The 21,266-nt window shown below is 41.8% G+C and overlaps 1 protein-coding gene across 3 annotated transcripts; it reads right to left on the bottom strand.

The window, feature by feature from the left end:
• Positions 1-667: 667 nt before the first annotated feature.
• On the bottom strand, positions 668-16,607 carry abhd18 (abhydrolase domain containing 18). 3 transcript variants are annotated; one of them, XM_006803667.3, is made up of 14 exons: positions 16,541-16,607; positions 13,844-13,952; positions 10,765-10,849; positions 10,583-10,683; positions 10,049-10,124; positions 9,308-9,392; positions 8,883-8,910; positions 8,337-8,475; positions 7,592-7,681; positions 7,139-7,240; positions 6,651-6,850; positions 3,807-3,940; positions 2,493-2,655; positions 668-1,607 (listed from the first exon to the last, which is right to left on the bottom strand). In XM_006803667.3, the coding sequence occupies exons 2-14, from the start codon at positions 13,933-13,935 to the stop codon at positions 1,550-1,552; spliced, it is 1,353 nt and encodes a 450-aa protein (XP_006803730.2). In that variant the 5' UTR covers positions 13,936-13,952; positions 16,541-16,607; the 3' UTR covers positions 668-1,549. The 3 variants fall into 3 exon arrangements, with proteins under 3 accessions (XP_006803730.2, XP_006803728.2, XP_006803729.2); XM_006803665.3 differs by lacking the exon at positions 16,541-16,607 and adding an exon at positions 16,102-16,260; XM_006803666.3 differs by lacking the exon at positions 16,541-16,607 and adding an exon at positions 15,642-16,246.
• Positions 16,608-21,266: the final 4,659 nt, after the last annotated feature.

Here is a 21,266-nt window from a genome sequence, read left to right as displayed (position 1 = left end):
GTACTGTTCAGCAGTTGTAATGGCATCAAGAATATCTGCACATAGTTCATAATTACAATTAGAAGTAACATTTCTTTCACTAAACTCAATGATCTTCCTCAAAGTCAGTCATTATAGAGCGACATCACTATTTTAACACCAATGCTCTGATGTAGTAGGTCCAAATACAGCATGGTGGGTCACCAACCCTCCTGCTCCAACATGGTAGGAAAATTATACGATAGAAAATACGGTAGAAATTTATAACAATGTGAAATTTCTGCTTTAAATACTTACTATACTATGTTTTTAAAATGGCCCACCCACTTTTAGTCCTTTTTCAGACATTGAAATCGGAGGAAATGGTCCAAAAATGTGCTGATTTGAAAGTGAATGATGGCGATCTTTGTTTCCACAGATTTGTCTGAGACATCGAGTTTCAGCCTCTAAGGAGCACTCAGTGTCCTGTTCATCGTCCATTTCTATCATAATGCACACACTGTGATTAAATTTTGAATAACAATGTTCTTCCAACTTACGTTTTTCCCACAGAGTTCAGAGGTGGAGTCAGTAATATTAATAACAGACAATCACAGGGTCCTGTTGTCCACACTGTTATAGTTCTTACAAAAATACAGGCTGAAATATATCGACAGGAGCAGCTAAGAGAAGAAGAAATGTGCTGAAATTGTCAGAAAGGAGATTTATTTGTTTCCACGTTACATGTGTGAGCAGCACAGCAAACACAGTGAAGCCAGTTAACCTCAAAGTCCACCAGCACAGTGGACACAGAACAAAGCATCAACTTACATTCTGTTGGGTTACCATCAAACTTTGTTGTGATTGAACATTTACTTCAGCTTCCTTTAAATTTGATTCATGTGACATCAGGACAACATTCCAGGGAAAAACGATCGAGCGGCGTTCCCACGGTCTTTTATCCCACATCTCGTACTCAATGTTTCTTTCAGCCCAGAAAAGTTCATGTGATCATCGGACATTTAAACGTGAGCATCAAAATAAAAAAAGTGCCAGATTTCAACCAGCTCCTAAGAATTTCAGGGACCTGTACAACCGTAACAATTTTCAGTAAGAATCTTTAATGGTTTCATCAAATATGCTAAAGTCAGTCCAACATAAACTGGCCAGCTCTGAGGAACCTCTGTGATTTCATATGGAATGGCTCGGCTCGAGTATCACATCCAAGGTTGCGTCAGACAAGGAAGAGAAGTGGAATACAGCAGGACACTTGCAGCCTGGTGAAACAGGAGCAATAACAGCTGGGAAACACACAGTGCTATTAATGATCACCAGCAGTTATCAAACTGAAACTGGAGACCTGGATGTTTCTTTCACAACACATAACATTTTAAACTGCTACAGTTTCAGTTGTGCACGGTGAGGTTTGTCGCACACCTAGATCACACACCCTTATACAAACAGGAAGAGTCGTGCTCAGCTCCACCTTCTCTGAGGCTACCCTGTAAATGTCACACGTGCCTCACAACAAAAGATCTCAGCTGCCACACTGATTGTCGTGAAGGCAAACGTCCAGTCAGGCCCCCAGCGGCTAGTGCAGGTTGGGATACTTCACGCAGAATCTGTCAAAGGCATCATATATGGCCTGTCTGGAAATGAAACAGGTAACGTTAACATAGCAAAGGTGTCCATGACAAACAAATCATGTACATAAAAATGATGAAATGTGTGAAATACTGTGAGGGTGGCCCAACTCAAACATCAGATTAAATGGCCTGTATTTGTAAAGCGCTTTACTAGTCCCTAAGGACCCCAAAGCGCTTTACACATCCAGTCATCCACACATTCACACACACATTCACACACTGGTGATGGCAGCTACATTGTAGCCACAGCCACCCTGGGGCGCACTGACAGAGGCGAGGCTGCCGGACACTGGCGCCACCGGACCCTCTGACCACCACCAGTAGGCAACGCGTGAAGTGTCTTGCCAAAGAACACAACGACCGAGACTGTCCAAGCCGGGGCTCGAACCGGCAACCTTCCGATTACAAGGCGAACTCCCAGCTCTTGAACCACGATCGCCCCCATTAACCAGACAACAGCCACAGTTTAACGAATATTCTCAGACATGTTAAACTGTCCACAGCCAGAGTTATCTGTCTATATGTACCACGCCTGAATCAGGAAGTGCAGCTGTGACACTTCTACAAACAACTTTGGCTCCTCTGAACAATTTCTAGATTTTTCTTTGAATTTGACGTCATATTTAGTACAGTGGAGATATCATTCAGGTATTGACATCTAGTCTGGTCCATAACGCTCATTGTATTGTTACTAATGTCAACTTTCTGCTATAAAACAGCAACGTTTCAAAACTAGAGCTTATAGAACAGAGCAGATAAATATGGATTGTGTGTTGCCAGCGACGTATTCTCAGATTTTGCATGTTTTTGTGTGAGTACAGTTTAATTAGGCATAAATGAGAAACTTAAAAAACACCTTTTTGATCATTTTCAACACTCTAACTTTACCTGAATATATTCTGTTTGAATAGGTATGCACTGATGTGTCCTCCTCTCAGATATCTGACTTCACAGCCTGGCCAGATCTCCTGCAGACTCAGGACTCCTGTTCGGGGCACATATGCATCCTCTTTGGCCTGGACGACAACGATGAGACCGGTATCTACAGGAACTGCAGCAGAGAGGGAAACACAGGGACATCTACACAACATTCTTTCACTTTTGTGCAAAACACATGCAAATCTTATCTGCCAGAAGAGGGTGGTAGACACAGCAGGAACAGTGAGCTGTTAAACATGACTGAAGATCAGCTGGGTCCTCTGCAGTCTGATTAAAGGCCAGGTGGAGGAGGACCTGTGCCTCCTCTCACCTCACACCTTCTTGTATAAGCCAGGACGAAGGTCATCCTGTTTCCCTCATAGTGTTCTAGCTTCACAATGATAATCCTGGAGAATGATTACAATCCCTGTGTTGTTCAATCAGCAGCAGAATTGATCTTCTACGCCTGTTGATGGTGTTTCAGTATCAAACATTCAATAAATCCTTTGAACACAATATTAAAAGTAAAAATAATCACGCTGGAGATTGTGTTCAAGTAACAGAGACAGAAGAGCTCGTAAGGAACCGTCTACATACGGCCCAAGGACACAGGACACAGGTGGGACAAGTCTCTATTTTAGCAATGAGCAGAAAACTGACACTTCATGTGTAAAACCAGATTAAACAAAGGCTCCACAGGTGCCAAAAAGTTTCTCTAATCTGAGGTGAACATCGTTTTTCATGAGCTTGTTGCGAGTCTCTTAATTCTTTTCACACTTGGCTGATATTCCTTCTATACGGTTTCAATTTTACAAGCCAACGGCTTCGTGGTGTCGTTGTCCATCTTTCTGTTTTGGCGTCAGTTGTCTCACTCATTGTGCCACGCTCCAGTATCCACTTTAATGGCAACAAACAAACCAGTATGACCATCACAACTTTGTCAGCAGCGCGACCTTCAATTCATCAAACGTCAGCAGCCAACGCTCGCATCACACGCCAACTCTAACGATCGCCGATGGACAAACAACACCACCTGCAACCTTATTGGTCAAAACCATTTCTGACGGCTGTGATGTGCTGCTGACAACAACCATACACATTTGTGTTATATACTGGCACATGTAGAATTGAGCTACTTGTGTATATATATTGTAACTTTGTAACATGTTGTTTTATCCAGTTACTGTTCTTCATGTCTGGGAGCAACTCTGACCACAGGGATTAATCAAGTGTTCTTCTTCTTCTTCTTTAAGCAGAGGTGTAATCCTTCACTGCAGCACTCACCAGAGAAGTTGGCCATGTGCGTACACTCATCCATCACTCCCTTCATGAAACTTATAGATTCTTTGTGTAAAGATGGACGACAACGTTCGGCAGCATCCGTCCTTCTCCCGTGTGTGTTATATCCACCAAGAGCTCTAAGGAGACAGAAAAAAATGACCATGTAAAAACGGTTTTACGTCCCTTAATAATGAAACATTCTCACTGGGGATAAGACTTGCTTCTTCTTATTCCATTAATGATATCACTTCATTGCATCCTTCGGTCAAATGTTTGTGGCTGTGGAAGCTGCCTGCAGAAGCTTGGCACACTTGATCAAGTTATTATTTTCCATACTGTTTACTATAGTGCAGCGTGCCCCAACCCCCGGGCCTCGGACCGGTACTGGTCCGTGAGTCGTTTGGTACCGGGCCGCGAGAGTTGAGGCTCAGGTGTGAAATGTATAGTTTTCAGGGTTTTTATTGGTTTTCAGCGTTATTTTGTTATCGTTTTTATCCTTAACTCGGTTTTCCTGGGTCTTTTCACGTGTGTTAGGAATAAATCTTCTTTTTTTCGGTACCGGTACTAGTTTTATTTTGTTGTATTTATCCGCGACACCTTAAAGGCCGATCCGTGAAAATATTGTCGGGCATAAACCGGTCCGTGGCGCAAAAAAGGTTGGAGACCACTGCTATAGTGCACTGTATACTATAATGCACTGTATACTATAGTGCACTGTATTAGAGATGGCACGATACCACTTTTTTATGTCCGATACCGATATCATAAATTTGGATATCTGCCGATACCGATATGAATCCGATATAGTGTTTTTTAATCAATAAAACGTATTTTTAATATCTTGCTGCATTTTGTATAAGTTTATACTCAAGTTTAAATAAATAACAACACTAAAGCTATTCTGTTATACCTGTATGTAAAAAAAAAAATACACTGCGCCCAAAATATTTCATAGTTCAGTAATACCAATCTAATAAACTTAAACCTGCTCCATCCTCCCTATTCTGGTATTTTAAAGAGTACTTAGCAGAAATATCAAGCAACCTAACTAATAGGGCTGCAAACTCCCAGCAAAAAAAAAAAATAGGGAACCACCCCACACCCTCCACCTCATGATGCTTAATCGATGTAATCAAATTTAATTTGATGCAGGGTGAAAAGAAAATGCACAGAAATAAATTATTTTTCAAGAATAATTAAATAGATTCAACATCTTTCTTCAACAGAACTGCAGAATTCACAGATGGTATCTTCCCAAAGGAAAAAGTAGTATAGCTTACTAGGGTATATTAGACTTAACAGTTACTATATACAGTAATGGACTTCTATACATTTTACATCAGATTAAAACTTTGGGTGTCAGATTCAGATAATTATTTATTAAAAGCTCGACATTTTAAATGAGAATAAGAAAGAAAAGTATGTCTTTGTGCCCCCTTTTCCCTGTTCATGCCCTATCGGCCCCCCTGGCTAAACTTTGCTAGCTCCGCCCCTGCACAGTTACGTCAGCTGTAGAAAAAGATCCTGGTGTAGAAATAATATTAAATAAATTCTAACAACAGCTGATCAAGCTTAAACATGCTGCTGTTGTTCAGCCGCTGGTTTCCTCTTCTGGTGAGAAGTGAGCCAAAAACAAAGAAGAGAGACGATCAGCTGATCATTGATCAGTTTATGATTGAAGCAGCAGCAGGAGAGAGAGAGAGAGAGAGAGAGAGAGAGAGGCAGTCGCTCCATATATCGGTTGTTAAGCTTAACGTGGGAATGCTTTACAAACATTCAGAGATGAACTTACACACTTGCTTTACTTCTCTCTGGGAAAACTTCCTCGGAGATGAAATGCTGGTTTGTTAGCAAAGCTCCACACAGCCGCTCTATCACGTGACCACACTACAGCAACGTGCTACGGTTATGAGCCAGGTTACACCATGTAGCAAGTTCTGTGAGGTGCTTTTTTGATATTTAATGGATCGGATTACATTTTTTTATTTCTCGCCGATATCCGATCCAGGAATTTGGGTCAGTATCGGACCGATACCGATACGTAATATCGGATCGGTCCATCTCTACACTGTATACTATTAAGTGAATGCATTTCACATTTCTGCCCCTTTTTCACATTTTCCTAGCAAAACAGGAAAATGGAAATGGCTCAAGACTTTTGCACGATACTGGACGTCCATATTTGTTGATACTGTAGCCATAAAGGTTTATACTGATGGAAAATTGCATATTACTGTGCACTGTTTGAAACATGCAACAGATGCTCAACCAGATGTTCGACAGCATCGTTCTTTCAAATCAGCAGCAAGTCTTAAAAGGCCAAACATGGAAACACCCGAACTCTAACAATGCAGCATTAATGTGTGATTACACACGAGTTTCATTGTTTACCAATCTCTCTGTGGAAATGTGAGTAAAAGCCTGAAAAAAGTACACATTGTTCGGCTGCAGTTCAGTTCATATAAACATTACTGAGGAAAACGAGATGCAAAGCCACGCCCACCTGTGCGGGACAGAGGCAATGCTAAGGTACCACACTCAGTTTGGAGTCAAAGACAGCTTCTTCTCCTGGTTTAACAAATCAATTCAAAGTCCTTGCAAAGCAGTGAAAAATATGTCATCTTTTTTTGTGATTCATGGTTCGTCTCACTGTCTGAGCCAACAATCAGGCCAGCAAGCTGCCCAGCACATGTGCTGGCTGACCCCCTCTGTCAGCCTGGAGCCTCCTGTGACTGAGCTGGATGAGTCATTTAAAAAAGAAAAAGAAGCAACGTCGACTAATAACTGGACAAAATGCAAACTCCAAAAATTCCAACACATCAGCAGGTTTAGTTATCGAACACTCACGTTGGCAGAGTTTCGAAGCTCGCTCCAACACTGTTCCCCAGCGATAACAGATGCTCTGCTCCACCTGTGGCCCCGCCGCAGTCACTTCCTCCGTCCACTCTGGTGCACTGGCTCACTGACAGTTTGTGGTCTTTAGACAGGTCGTGGAAATGCTCGTCCACATTCGTTACAAGTTTGGGACCCATCTTAAAGGAATCAGCCTACCAGCAGTGGACACGCAGCAAAAGATGTAGTGTAGTCATGTATGTGTTACACGTATGACACAAGAACACCACAAACACAACAAGCACAGTTTCACACTTAACTTCTTATTTTAGTAAATAAAGAAAAATTCAATCTTTGCAAAAAACATTTTACCAGCATATCAGTGTGTGCAGACGGAGCGATGAAAGAATACACGGATACTTTTTCCAGTCACTGTACTCATACAGTTGTGAAAGTAATCTGAGTAATATTCTGTACTCCTGTGAAAGTGCAGGAACACTTACCCCACAGTACTCCAGCAGCTTGATGATCTCCTCTTCATACCTGGAATTAATTGCGTATTGCTTCTCCAGCTGCGTCCAGTTCACTGCTTTACTCAGCACACCCTACACACACACACACACACACACACACACACATGCATGCACACACACGCACACACACACGCACACACACTTCAGTCATTAACTGTTCCTCCTGCTCAAGAAATGATCAGATAAACATACAAATAAACTCCTGAAAGATCAATAAATGTCAGATCAACCAGTATCAATCAGTCTTATCTGACTTTGATAAACTGAAGAAATTTGACTCCCAGTTTCAGCTGCATTCAGACTCTGAAGCATGAATTTAACACTAGTATTGGATCAGTAACATCAGCTTTGCAGAAACAGTATGACAGCAATAATAAGTGAACGTGTCCTCATAGATGTGCAGCAGGTAGAACTGCTCGTTACCGTGGTGAACACACTGGAGGCTGTGGACCAGGACAAACAGGGAATTAGAGGGATGGGTTTGGGCCAGTTGGTCACTGCCAGGGACGCCATCTGGATACAAAGACACACAAGTGACACACTTTAGAGAGATAACACCGGGCTTCAAGTTTCTTTCCCCAAATGAAACCAGGATGCTGCTCTGTCCCACTTTACGAACTCGGAAGCTTGTTCTGTAGAAGTGGAAGCTTCCCCACCCCCCAACATGAGCCCATTGGGTGAGGGATGTACTCTTTAACGTAAACTTAGAAAAACTTAGATTCTCTCTCAAAGGTTCTATTAGGAAATGTAACAAAACCTGGAAATCATTTCTCTTACCGGTGGACACCATCACCTTACTTCCTGAGACTGAAGTGAGCTGAGCGAGGCTACGTTATAAGTTTGGTGTTTTTTTATTTGATCTTATTTTTACTTTATTTATCTATTTATTTTTTTCCTTTTGTTTAGTTTGGTCCTTTTTGTCATGCTTGTTATGTGTATGGGTCCTGAGACTGGATCTCTGCGGTGTCTTGTCTCGTGTGGACCTGGCAGGGGGAGAATTCGGGATGGGGGTTTGCTGTTGCTAACTTTGTATGTCGTGGCTGAAATCAATAAAACAAAGTTGGAATAAGATGCTGCTCTGTCGTATAACAAGATGACAACTAAACATTTAGTGGTAAAATGTTATTTGAAACATTAACTGTTTGCTGAATAAGTCTCTTTGACTTACATATCCTCCCATAGAGATGCCCGTCATTCCCAGGGGCCAGTATCCTTCCCTCTCCAGCCAGCGAAGCAGGACTGTTGATTCCAGGATCAAAGCCCCGCCCATCACAAACAGGTCCGACACATTTTTTAGACTGGATCGTCTAAAACACTCAAATGATATCTATATTCAATTTACAATACATTCATTTGAACTTTGAGAAAAATCGAGCCGTAAAGTCTGTTTTTGTAACAACGTCCAACAGCTCAGTGTGTCTCACACAGTCTTGCGTTGTCAAATGAATCAGTTTAGAAACAAACAATGCTTGAAAGCGACAGCCTTAGTGGTGCATTTAAAATGTAAATAAAGCCAACAGGTATTTGAATCAGCCCATAAATCTGATTTGGAAACATTGAAGGCGTTTCTGCCTCTTTTCTCCTTCTTGTTGCAAACATGAGAACTAAATGAGAATCTTTGTTCTTTCACAAAGTTAAAAATCACTTTTTTTAAAATCGATTAAATTTTCCAAACCAACAACCAAACTGGTTTTAATCAGTCAAGTCAACTTACAGTTGGTCTCTGGGTTTTCGATAACCATGTGAAGCATCAGTCAAGGAACGTTTGTGGTAGACATTAAATAAAAACAACAATAAATCTTCTAATCAGGTCACTGGATCGATGCCCAGCTCCTCTGATCTACAAATGTCCTCGGGCAGGATCGTGAATCGATGCATCCAAGTGTGGACGTGTCTGTAACAGAAGTGCTCGATGAATGTGTGACTGAACAGGTGAATGTGGCTCGTAGTGCACACTCTGTTTACAGACAGGTTATTACAGAAACTTTCCACAGCATGTTTGTCATGTGCTTGTTTCATCAGCAGCAGCAGCGACAGCCCATCGTACTGGTTTGTACACACTGACTGAGTTTGTCGTGAGTTACTTTGAAAGAAAGTTAACAACAAACGATGTTGTTGTTAAAGACAACAGAAGGATATAATAAGGGTTCTCCAGAAGTAATGACGCCATCCCTGCCTCTTTGATCATGGGCCGAGCCATCAGGGTCCGCCGACGCCAGAAGAACTGCAGGTTACAGAAACACAAGGATAGAGACAGCATTCCAAAGGTCATCATCACAGTGACATCTCCTCCTACAGATTGTTGGGGTCAGTTTCCAGGGTTAACCACACATTTTGACACCATTTATTTATTAAATCTTCTCGTCTGACGCGTTTCTCTGCTTCCACAGTAAATCTGGACCTTGAACCAAGTCTGCTGTTCAACTTCTGAGGATTTCTTGCAGTAATGTCAAAAACACAGCACGAGTTTTAGGTCTGAGGAATCATCTGGCCCCAATAGCTTCTATAATTATGTAAATATGACCTCAAATGAGCAACAGCACTAAACATACTACGTTCTTCTTCATAAGTCAGAGGACTTGAGTTGATTTCAAAGGAAAACAAGATTGTCAGTGGCCTTTACTCCAGGGGTGTCAACATACGGCCCACTTTGATCTTAAATGGTCTGGACCAGTCAAACTCTGCTTCTGTCAGTGTAAAGAAGTTACAACTACAACTGTTTGTCTACCTGATAAAGAAAAAGCTGCTGAGGCAAAGACAGAAATCCATCAGCACAATGTTTTATTTTTTTGGTTTGGTATTATAAGTATTTGTGTCAGCATTATGAGTTCTGTGGATGCCTGGGAGCACATTCATATAAAATAAAGGTAAGAGTCTTACATGGTCTCCAGTCCCAGCTAAGTGGATACATACTGGTCTGTTCTTCTGCCATCTCTTAGGAACTATGAACTGGAACCTGAAACAACACAAACGATGAGACCTGCAGGTGTACAGGCAGCATTCCCACAGCATAAGTAAATCCTCTTCAAACATTTTCAACACAAACACAGCTTACATTTCAGCCCTAACAATCCATGTGGCTAGCTCCAAATTCAGCAAATATAACCTCAGATGGACAGCAGAACATGGCACATTAAACTATATCTTTAATTAGGGCTGGGCCATATCATACCGCTCACAGTAATACCAGTGTAATGTTGGGCAACGATAGGAAAATCAAATATCACGATAGAATATGGGTAAAACGCGCGTGCGCAGTGCCTTTGTTTACATACGCACATGGTGGCGACGCAGAATGAGAAGAGCAAAAGTGGATTGTTGAATGAAACAGATGAACCTGAACTGGTTTGTAAAAATCTTGTCTATTCTCTGTCTCTCTTTCATTGCAGTGGCAAACAATAGCACCTCTTGTACCTGGCCTTTATAGCCTCTTGTGGCAGGATCCCAGGAACCAAATGCTCCAGAGGAGAGATAAAGAAGCCCTCTTGGACATGACAGTCAGCAAGCTCCTCTGTCTGCACACAAACACACAAATAATAACTAATAATACAAAAACAAAACAGCACAAGAAGGAAAAGAGGAAATAAATGATGTACCTTGTTTATATAAACGGGATAGTCGTTAGGAACCAGAGACTTGCACTTCTCTCTGTCTCCAATTAACTTTCGAAACTCAAAGATTCTACAAAACAAACAGACGCATCAGTTTGCAGCTGAGGACGTGCTGATCTCATCCACGACCTGCTCCACTGTAAGCTGGAGGTTACCACCTGATGAAGTACTACCAAGATGATAGTTTATTAAATTTTAATGACATTTGTAGATTGTTTCGGTGAAGTTTAATAAACTCCTTGCTATCTAAAATATAACAGGACACCGGAGTATATTCTCGAGCATCTCACACTTCTGATAATCAGCTGTCTGCTTGACATTTATTCAGCTGTGTAAAAACTATAACTTTAATCTCAGCCAAACCGATTTACTCAGGAACAAATAAAATACAAAAAAAAAAAAGCCAAACAATAACATTTTTAAGTTATCTCAGTGACTTATATTACATGTTTAACCTGAGTTGCCAAAGACTGCGGTGGGTTTAAAGACGTTTTGCCGGGAGTCCGGTGTTCTCACGGCTCTAGTTAGCCTAGCCCCCGGCTAGCTATCGAGCTAGTGGGTAACAGATGTCTCCGAAAACGTCAGAGCGCTTTTGAAAATATGTGGTGTCTTGATAAACTGAGCAGATATTTGAGGTTTACACAGCTACATTCTCGCCTGAAAATATGTTAAACTTTATTTTGTGACCCAGAAAGAATAATAAGAGTAATATTAAAAATAACTAGCTGCCGCCATTGTTGGAAACTGAGCTGGGCCGCGCTATGAATTCTGGGACACAGCTTCTTCTTCTTCGAGGTTTAACGGCAGCTGGCATCCTTGTACATGCAGTGCTGCCATCTTCTGTTTCAGTCCGTTATTACACTCTTAAATCCTACTACTTATTCCTGCGTCTTTTGGGATCTTACAAAGCTTCAAACGAGGCGTCGACTATTAAATCAGTTGTCGACGATTTTGATAGTCGACGTAATCGTGACTAGTTGACTAATCGAGGCAGCCCTAATTGTGACCCACACCCGTTTTCATGCCTTGGCTCGTGTGATTAGGTAGAGGATCAAGAGGGGGTCCCTCTTGGGGGGTCTCACTAATTTAGAAGATCATTTAGCCTAGAATATAAAATAATGATAAACCAACAATTATAAAAAAAAAAAAAAAAAAAAGCTAAGACACCTTCCTGTTCATCACTGACTGAAGAACCAACCCCAGCTGCCTTACATAAGACTGACACTGACTGATCCAGAGTTAACGTCAACTATCACTTCCTCCAAACCATCAAGTCTATTAGATTCAATTCCTTCAAAGCTGCCCAAATAATTACTACCATTAATTAATGCTTCAGTCTTAAATATGATCAGTCTCTGCCACTGATGGGCTACAAACTTTTAAGGAGGTAGTAATTAAACTGTGCATCACTCCTCCCAGCTCTCTTAGCTAATTATAGGCCTATCCTTCCTTTTAATTTCCAAAATTCTTGAAAAAGCAGCTGTGTGTCTGTAAAGCAGTACTGCAGAGAAACTCAGGGTTGTTCTTCAATACGTGATGAGCAGGAAAATGCCCTAGCTGTGCGGAGGGCTGTTTGTACAGCAACAAACTCTTTTTCCAGGCTGAATGAAGATCTTCTAAATTACTAAGACACCATTTCCTCTCAAGCTTATGAGGCAGCTGCTTTACAATGTGTGTTTAAGATATAAGAGAGTCAAGTACTTGTGATTTGAGGTTTTGTTTTTGGGTCAGCATATCCAGAGTCGTACACAGTGAGGATGTAAGTCTATTAACGAGATGATCAACCTATGTGGGAGTAGGGTTTGGGTACTGTGTGGTGCACAGTACTGAAGAGCATAACAGAGGAGGAATTATGTCCTTAAATTTAGTTATAACACTTTTCAAAACATACTTTCATCTAATGTATTCCCAAATGTTGTGTAATCCATTACTGTAACTTTAAAGAATGATTTCATCTGACCTGAGTACTAAATCAGAAAAGTCTGAGAAATCAGAACTACAGGGTGGGCCGTTTCTATGGATACAGCGTAATAACAAGGGAATGGTTGGTGATATTAAAGTCCTGTTTGTGGCACATTAGTATATGTGAAGGGGCAAACTCCTCAAGATGGGTGGTGACCATGGTGATCATTTAGAAGTCGGCCATCTTGGATACAACTTTTGTTTTTTCAATAGGAAGAGGGTCATGTGACACATCAAACTTATTGGTAATGTCACAAGAAAAACAATGGTGTGCTTGGTTTCAACCTAACTTTATTCTTTCATGAGTTATTTACAAGTTTCTCTTTGTTCACAGCCATTGACATGTCGAAGAGGTTAACACGTGAGGAGTGGATCGAAACTGTGTTGATATCTGGTGAACGCAGTAACCGGGTCATTGCAGTGGATTTCAATGCAAGACACCCAACGAGACCACCCATCTCCCATGCTACAGTTAGCAAACTGCTCCCATGTTATTACGCTGTATCCATATAAATGGCCCCTCCCTGTAGAGTAAAGTGGGCATCTACAATTCCTCCCCTCAGGCAGGAGGCTCCGGTCCATTCGCACCAGCACCTCTCGCCATAAGAACAGCTTCTTCCCCTCTGCTGTTGGACTCATGAACAATATCCATATGACTGTTGGCACCACTAACACATGACCCTACACTGTGTTCACTGCATCATTCCATGTTTGGCACTGATCACCACCTGCACTCATGTATATATCTATCTACTTAGCACTTTTAATTTTAATGTTTATGTTTATTTAAGCGTTATATGACAGTATGTTTGCACTAAGTACTGCAGCAATTTCTTAATGTTGTAAACCTGCTCAACATTTGGCAATAAAACCCTTTCTGATTGTGATATCACAAAGAATCAACTTTTCTTCTGTGGTTGGCTTCACTGTGTGGTTGAATTTAGCACAACTGTAGTACTCCCCGACAGGACACTTGCGCTGCACTTTGCTAAACGCAGGTGGGAAACCGTTATTGTTTGGTGCACGTATAGAAAACATTGGGTTTCAGAGCGCAGTGCATGCCCCGTCCTATGTGAAAGGGCCATGACAAGATGCTTCATACCTCTTGAGGTCTTCAGGCTTCCCCCATCCCCCAATGAAGAGTTTGGTGAGGAGCAGCCTTCGGTAGAATACATCCAGTCGGCTCACACCCATGGACCAGCCCCTGGCATCTACAAAGAGAAGTACATGCTTTATTCTGAAAGTGCTTACTTCCTGTAGGATTGTTAAGAACAGAAAATAACAAAAAAAAGTCAGATGCTAACACATCTTTGTTTGACAACTGAGCAATATACCTCCCCCAAAAAAGGTTAAACGAGTCGCTCTACGAACACCGATTCCCTTTGAGTCAGTCGTGTTCGGTCAGGACAAGCAAGGCAGGAACTGCTTGAATGTCCAATGTAAAAATGAGGATACATGAAGACAAAGGAAATTTCAAATCTCACAGGAAACAGTACTTTGCATCTGTTTTAAAAGCGTGTCTTTCTCACAGTGATAACGGCTGGAGCTCAGTAAGCTCAGAGGCCAGCAGTGTTGTTCTGGTGGTTTGTGCATGTACATTATGGATAAACCACTGGTCTATGACAGTAAACTGATGGGAGAGCAACCTGCGAGACAAGCTGCCAATGGGTCTGCTTTCACTGTCCTGAGATCAGTTATGACTAGTGCTTGGTAAGGAAAAAAAGCTAGCATTAGCAAGTAAATAAGCTTTAGTGATTTAGCATCGTAATAGACACGTTTCTGTTTGCTAACCACTTGGCCAACATGATGCTAAAGGGTGAAAAAGTCGTTAACTCCATTAGCTGACCATTATCGAACGTTGGGTCTAATAACACTGGAACACTGAACACTTATATAGCTGCTTTGCCAACATTCCTAATTCTGTTTTTTATTCCTATTTTAATTTCTCCTTGAATATACAGACAACTAACCATGTCTGCTCAAACCTTTTAATTCAGGTTATTATATTGTTAATAATAATTTTTGAAAAAGACTTTGGCCCGTGTGTGACTGATTTAGGATATTTTCAGTGGAAAATACATTGAGGTTCAGACTCTGCCAGCATTTAATGGCTGAATGTTAACTTGTGAACAAATTCAACATAAACAGTTGAGCATCCTGCATTTAACAACTCGCTCTGAAACACATTTCATCCCATTTAAGTTTAAAATAACTTCAGCCTAGTCTTCACTCAAACATGTGCCAGTTCCCTAATGTGACAGACCTTTTCTCAATCAGTGTGACTGATTACAGCATGAATGATGACTGCAGGAAAACTGGCTGACATAAGCATTATCATCTACTGAGGCAGGGTTAGAAAGATGGAGACAAAACATTTTATTCTTAAAAAGTCTCTGTACATATGAGTGAATTATTGTAAAAGCAGTTATGTTAAGTACAAAAAAAGCAAACCAGATATAACAAAATAGCAAACTGCACTTTGGCAGTGACTTTATGAATGAGGAAAGAGTGTCAGAGAGCTGGTTCAGGTGCAGCAGGAAGGGATAAGTCAGGAAGAAAATCTGCCAGCGAGTATGTTACGTTCACATAGTCTGTCAGTCACCACCTCACAGTTAACAGACTCATTTTTAGCTACCTTCCTGGAGTAGGGCCCAGATCTCAGTCCAACAGAGTACATTTAAGATGTGACAGAACAGAGCTGCCAAGTAATCTGAAGGATGATGCAGATCTCCCATTACACTACTCTGATGAAACGTGTCACATTTCTCTTCATAAAGTGATATTTCCCCCGGTTGGTTGTATTGCCATTTGAAACTGAGCAGATATAAGAACATAAACAAATATATATTTCATGTGACTTCTCAACTCTAGCTCCTCTCGCGAGATTTGACAACACTGACCTGAGCAGAGGTCGTCAGGGAGGTCTGGCGGCTGACTTGACCTAAAGCTTGATTAGTGCACATTTCTAACAGCGAGCCTTCAGAGAAAATACTTCCTCCACATACTCGGATCACAACGGCGCTTTAGTTTTATGACAGACAGTCAAATCAGAACAAAACTGTCAGTGATGTACGGTACAATGACGGGGTGGCTCGTAATTTCCATTTACATGCATAATTATCACCTTTGTTACAGCATAAAACGCTATATTGTCTTCCGCTGGTTGTTGTAGGTAATAACTGTAATAACAACACGCTGACAATATAACGCAGAGACCAGCTGTACGACGGACACCCCCACGCTTCCAACTTGCTGCTAGCTGTAAGTTAGCAAACTTCGCCTTAGTCATTCATTAGCGCGTTTCAGGCCCTGCTAACACAGACAGGCTGCGTTTGATACAGATAGAAACAACAGCACTACCTCAGTCTGTACCCGAACGTATATCTCTGGGTTTGCTCGCACGGCCAGTCGAGAGCTAAGGAAGCCAAATGTAGTGACTTCGTCAAGCTACTGGGAGGAATGGTCGCAGTTTAAAGGAAAAAAAACAGTCGGAACTTCCGGTGTTCCAGATTAAACGGTTTTCACGTTGTCTGCTGTTTGTTAACGGTACAACCTGTCATAACAAGCTCCACGTTTTAAGTTTCAGATTCGCCACATTTTCAGACATTTTCGGAAGAAATTTAATTTTAAAAGTTTAGTTCAGAGTATCAAACATGACTTTTTAAAGATAGAAATATTTTTTTCAAAATCTGTAAGATCATTATTGTTATTATAGATAAAAATGAAATAAAAATAAGCGACTGTTCCCCGGACCATCAGAACCAAAGTTGGAAAAATGATCTGGGAAGGTTTCCCACACCTTCAGCTTCGCCTCCTCTCAGCCTCTGACGGACCAGCCAAGGCTGCGAGTGCAGCTGTTCGTGCCAAACTCGGTATCCCCGACAGAATTTGTTTCCCCTGCATCGGGAGCACACGCTGGACTGTCCAAATCACGGACAAACAGTATCCCACATTGTTGATTTTTAGTTTACAAACACTTCTTATAATGACTAACTACTCCTGACATTTTTGAGATGTTAGCTCTTTATACAACGAAGTTATAGTGGGATACAAATAATATCAGGCTGATCCTGCCACAATTTGTTCCCCCTGTGTAAATCACGGACAAACAGTATCCCACATTGCTGATTTTTTGTTCACAAACACTTCTTATTATGACGCATTACTCCTGAAACTTTGGAGGATTTAGCTCTTTATATAGTAAAGTTACAGGAGAATAAAAATAGTTATCAGCCAAAATGTTAATGGTTTGTTAAAATAATCCCATCTGATACCCGTGAGCAATAAATATATAATTTTCTGTTGTAACCCTCAAACTGAATGGTAATGTAATGATACTAATTTTTCACTTTTTCACAAAATAAAAACATCAGTACTTGCTGCGTGCTCCCAGCACAGGGGAAACAAATTCTGTTGGGGATACCTACTTTGGCACAACACCGGGTAGAAGCAGCATGCTGACTGGCCACACGTCCAGCTCCTCCCCTGGCTTAGGAGGGACGAATAACTGAATCGATTTTTTTATTATAAATTTATTTTGCCCGAAAAGCCAGAATCTCAGGTTAAACCTCTAAAATTTCAACAACCACCAAACAGCTAAAACCGTAAATGAGAGCAGGAACACGGATTCTGCACAAAGACATAAACACAAAGCCCGGAGCCGCCGAATCAGAATCAGTGAGATGTCCAACCCGACGGCACGGACATGGTCGGGGCTGAAAGCCGACAGCTCGCTGATTCTGATGTTTCGGCGGGTCGAGCTTTGTGTTTACGCCCTTTTTGCGCTGATTCTGAGCTGCAGGTTTGATCTCTCTCCAACCAAAATTCACCAAACCAGCAGCAAAAGAAGCAGCAAACTACGCTTCACATTTGATAGGCATCCTCATGAATTCACTCTGACTTTCGCTGTTTTGCTTCCACCACACTTCATGCACAGCTCTCTCTCTCTCTCTGTACTTCAACAACAGTTTCCCGTCTAAAAGTCTGTTTTCTTCATTATTCACTTGCTTGTTACGCACAAGTCTACCGTTGTTTGCAGTGCTGTGGGCCGCTGTTTTTTTACTTTTACTTACTTCCGAAAATAAAACCTAATTTCTGCTGTTCAATAGGCTTCTGAACAAATTTAAACTTTTTAAAATTATGCAAAATTGCAAAACTCTCAGCTGTGTCTGTAATCAAACCTCTGTAACTTTGCTCTGCTTCACTTCAGCAGCATCAGGTAATGTTCATATGTTGATTAATGGTTTTCTTTCGTTTTTGATCTACTGCAGAGCCAAATTCCACCACTCCCGCCTCCCTCCGTTGTGATGATCATCTCACACAGGTCCAGAGAGCACATCGCAACTGCTGCATTGCAACAGCACTTTGCATATGGTTTTCCAGCCATATAAATCTCACAGGAGTACCATTTTGAAATATACGCTGTAGTGACAGGGTGTTCACAGTCCTATGGATTGCCTGAACATAAGAGACAAATAGTTCAGAAGGAATTGGCTGATATGTTAAAAATGGGAGTAAGAAAAGCAACACAGTGCCAGGAGTAGCCCCACAGTTCTTGTGGTGAAGAAAGATGGGCTTATATGGTTCTGTGTTGACTAATTTGGTGTGTGGAGGGTGAAGGCTACAGTGTTATTTGGAGCAGTCGGTGTAGTGACCCCCAAGCTGGGCGAGGGGCTCCAGCACATCCCAGGAACAACACCCGAGATCTGTTTAAATGAGCCTAGAACCAGCAAAGATACTGTGCAGGACCTTCCAGCTCCCAGGCTTCTGGTAGAGGACCCGAGCTTGAAGAATAGAGACCACCCACAGGGCGAGTGGGGAATTGTTACACACACATATACACCACCAGTCAAACGTTTGGACACACCTTCTCATTTAATAGTTCATTTATTTTCACGACTACTTACGTTGTAGATTCTCACTGAAGGCATCAAAACTATGAATGAACACATGTGGAACTATGCAGTAAACATAAAAGTGTGAAATGACTCAAAACATGTTTCATATTTAAGACTCTTCGTAACAGCCCCCCCCCCCCCCTTTGCTTTGCACACTCTTTCATTCTCTCCTTGAGCTTCATGAGGTCGTCACCTGAAATGGTTTTCCAATGATCTTGATGGAGTTCCCAGAGATGCTGAGCACTTGTTGGTCCTTTTGCCTTCACTCTGCGGTCCATCCCAAACCATCTCCACTGGGTTTATGTCAGGTGACTGTGGAGGCCAGACCATCTGGCAAAGCACTCCATCGCTCTCCTTGGTCACAGCCCGTGCACAGCCTGGAGGTGTGTTTGGGGTCATTGTCCTGTTGAAAAATCAATGATGGTCCAACCAAATGCAAACCAGATGGGATGCATGTTGCTGCAGGATGCTGTGGTAGCCATGCTGGTTCAGTGTGCCTTCAGTTTTCAATAAATCTTCAACAGTGTCACCAGCAAAGCCTCCTCACATCACCTCCACTCTTCACGGTGGGAACCATGCATGTAGAGACCATCCTATCACCTTTTCTGCATGGCACAAAGACACAGTGGAACCAAAGATCTCAAATTTGGACTCATCTCGGGAGATGAAGGATGTGGACCTAAACCCAAGCACGGATGGCAACGTAGCTGTGAGAAAGTTTATTAATAACGAAAGGCAAAATACAAATCAAAGCAGAGCATCGCAGGGAACTACGCTAACAAAAACCTAAACTGGGAACAGCTACAAAATAATAACGCAAGGAACAAAAACCTGAGACGTGGAACCTGGAGAGACACACGGCAGGAAGACACGCAGACGAACCAGCAACTAACAGAGGCGGAGACGAGGCTTAAATACACAGAGGGAGAGCACAGCTGGGAGTAACTGGGCAAGACAAGGAAGTAAAACAGAACACACTAACATGAGACAAGACCTTCAATGTAAAACAGGAAATAAACTGACAGAACTCAGAGATGCAACACTGACAGAGAACAGAGGGAACACAGAGTCCAGGAACCAGAGTTACATGAGACATGACTGACTGGGGAACAAGACAATAAACACAAGGGCACAACCAGGGACTCACAACAAAAACCATAATATTAAATATTACCAAAACACAAGAACTCAAAATGCTGGGTCACAATGACCCAGAACCGTGACATCACCAGACCAAAGCACAGATGGTCTAATGTCTCCTCGTGTTTCTTGACCCGAACACATCTCTGCTTGTTGCTTTTCCTTAGTCGTGGTTTCTCATGTTAGTGTTTTCACTGTGCCTATTTCACATTTTCATTGCCTGATTGCAACATCTGTACTGTTAATTGTAGGATCTACAGAGATAAGAGTTCAGCTTACTGGTGTGGCCCTCCCAGTTTCTCATGTGCCCACCCCTGCTCAGAGGCGAATCTAAGGTCCCATGACTGACAGGGGCTCTAGAAAAATAGTAGAGCAGTCAAATAGTCTTTATTTATTTATTTTACAGAAAGTATTAACATGTCACCACCAACGTTTGCTTCACAAGGTCCTTATAAGCGTGTTTGTTTTATGGCATTAGTGTTGTTTTGTTTTTGCCAACAAAGACTGGCTTGGTTTCTTTCAGGTGCTCCAAGGTGATGCTGATGTTTCAAAAAAGACAGACAGATGGAAATTAAACTGATACCAAAGTCCACACGAGAGAAACTGCTTGACTTTCTTAATATTAGTTAGTTTACTTCAGTTCTAACAGAAAATAATGTGTTTCTGTTATTTTAGCCAACATGCACCTGCCTGCACCAATTACAAATGTGAAATGTAATACATGTATTAAATCACTTATGTGCCAACGTGCTTCCATGCTATACTGATCTAATCTCTGGCTTAGGCAGCTGTCCCACTCCTGACACTGAACCAGCACCACTGATTTCTTAAGAAGTCAAATCTTTTGCCAAAAATGTGTCTAATTGCAGGAGGTTCTTTGGGAAATTGTCTTGGTCCTGCAGTCCTCTCTGGCGTCCTGTCACTGCTTGTTATTGTGTGTGTGTGTCTTTTCTCTGCACTCCTCCCTGCCTGGACAGTACTTCTCTCGTGTTCCTATGTACCTGCTGACAATCAACTCACCTGCTGCATCATCTTCATCTGATCGGTCACCACTTAAGGTGGCGGCTGAGTCGGATTCCTGCTGTTCACCTTGGACCCTTGTTGGGTGATGAGTGTGTTTGTGAGGAGCGTCAGCGTGGAGTTTGATCTGGGACGTGCGAGTGACCGGCTCTGTGAACAGAAGAGTTTGGTTCCCTTTCTCTGGATCCCCCGGTGCCCCCTTCCTCTCACTACTGTATATACAGAATCGGGGTTCTGTAAATAAACGCACGTTGAGTTTGAGTCCTGCCATTTGCCTGGACAGATTTTCTTTCATGTATTTTGTAATAATAATTCATTATCATTATAACTCACATAAACAGCATTTTTGGAAAGGTGTCTATTATATTTTGCACACTGCCTGTGACAGATTGTTTTAGTTGGCTATACTTTGTTTGAAAAATTATTTAAGTAATGTTTATCAATACTTAAAGTTACAAATAAAAATGT

The sequence above is a fragment of the Neolamprologus brichardi genome, chromosome 2 (assembly GCF_056152115.1).
Source record: "Neolamprologus brichardi isolate AB-2024 chromosome 2, ASM5615211v1, whole genome shotgun sequence".
In the NCBI taxonomy this organism is placed as follows: domain Eukaryota; kingdom Metazoa; phylum Chordata; class Actinopteri; order Cichliformes; family Cichlidae; genus Neolamprologus; species Neolamprologus brichardi.
This window is presented reverse-complemented; position numbering and strand designations above follow the sequence as displayed.

Coding starts and splice junctions, on each gene's coding strand:
- abhd18 (XM_006803667.3), bottom strand. CDS start 13,935: ATGGGTGTGAGCCGACTGGATGTATTCTACCGAAGGCTGCTCCTCACC. Junction 10,684..10,764: donor ATCCCGTTTATATAAACAAG/GTACATCATTTA, acceptor GTTTGTGTGCAG/ACAGAGGAGCTTGCTGACTG. Junction 6,851..7,138: donor AGCTGCTGGAGTACTGTGGG/GTAAGTGTTCCT, acceptor CACTGCTGGTAG/GCTGATTCCTTTAAGATGGG.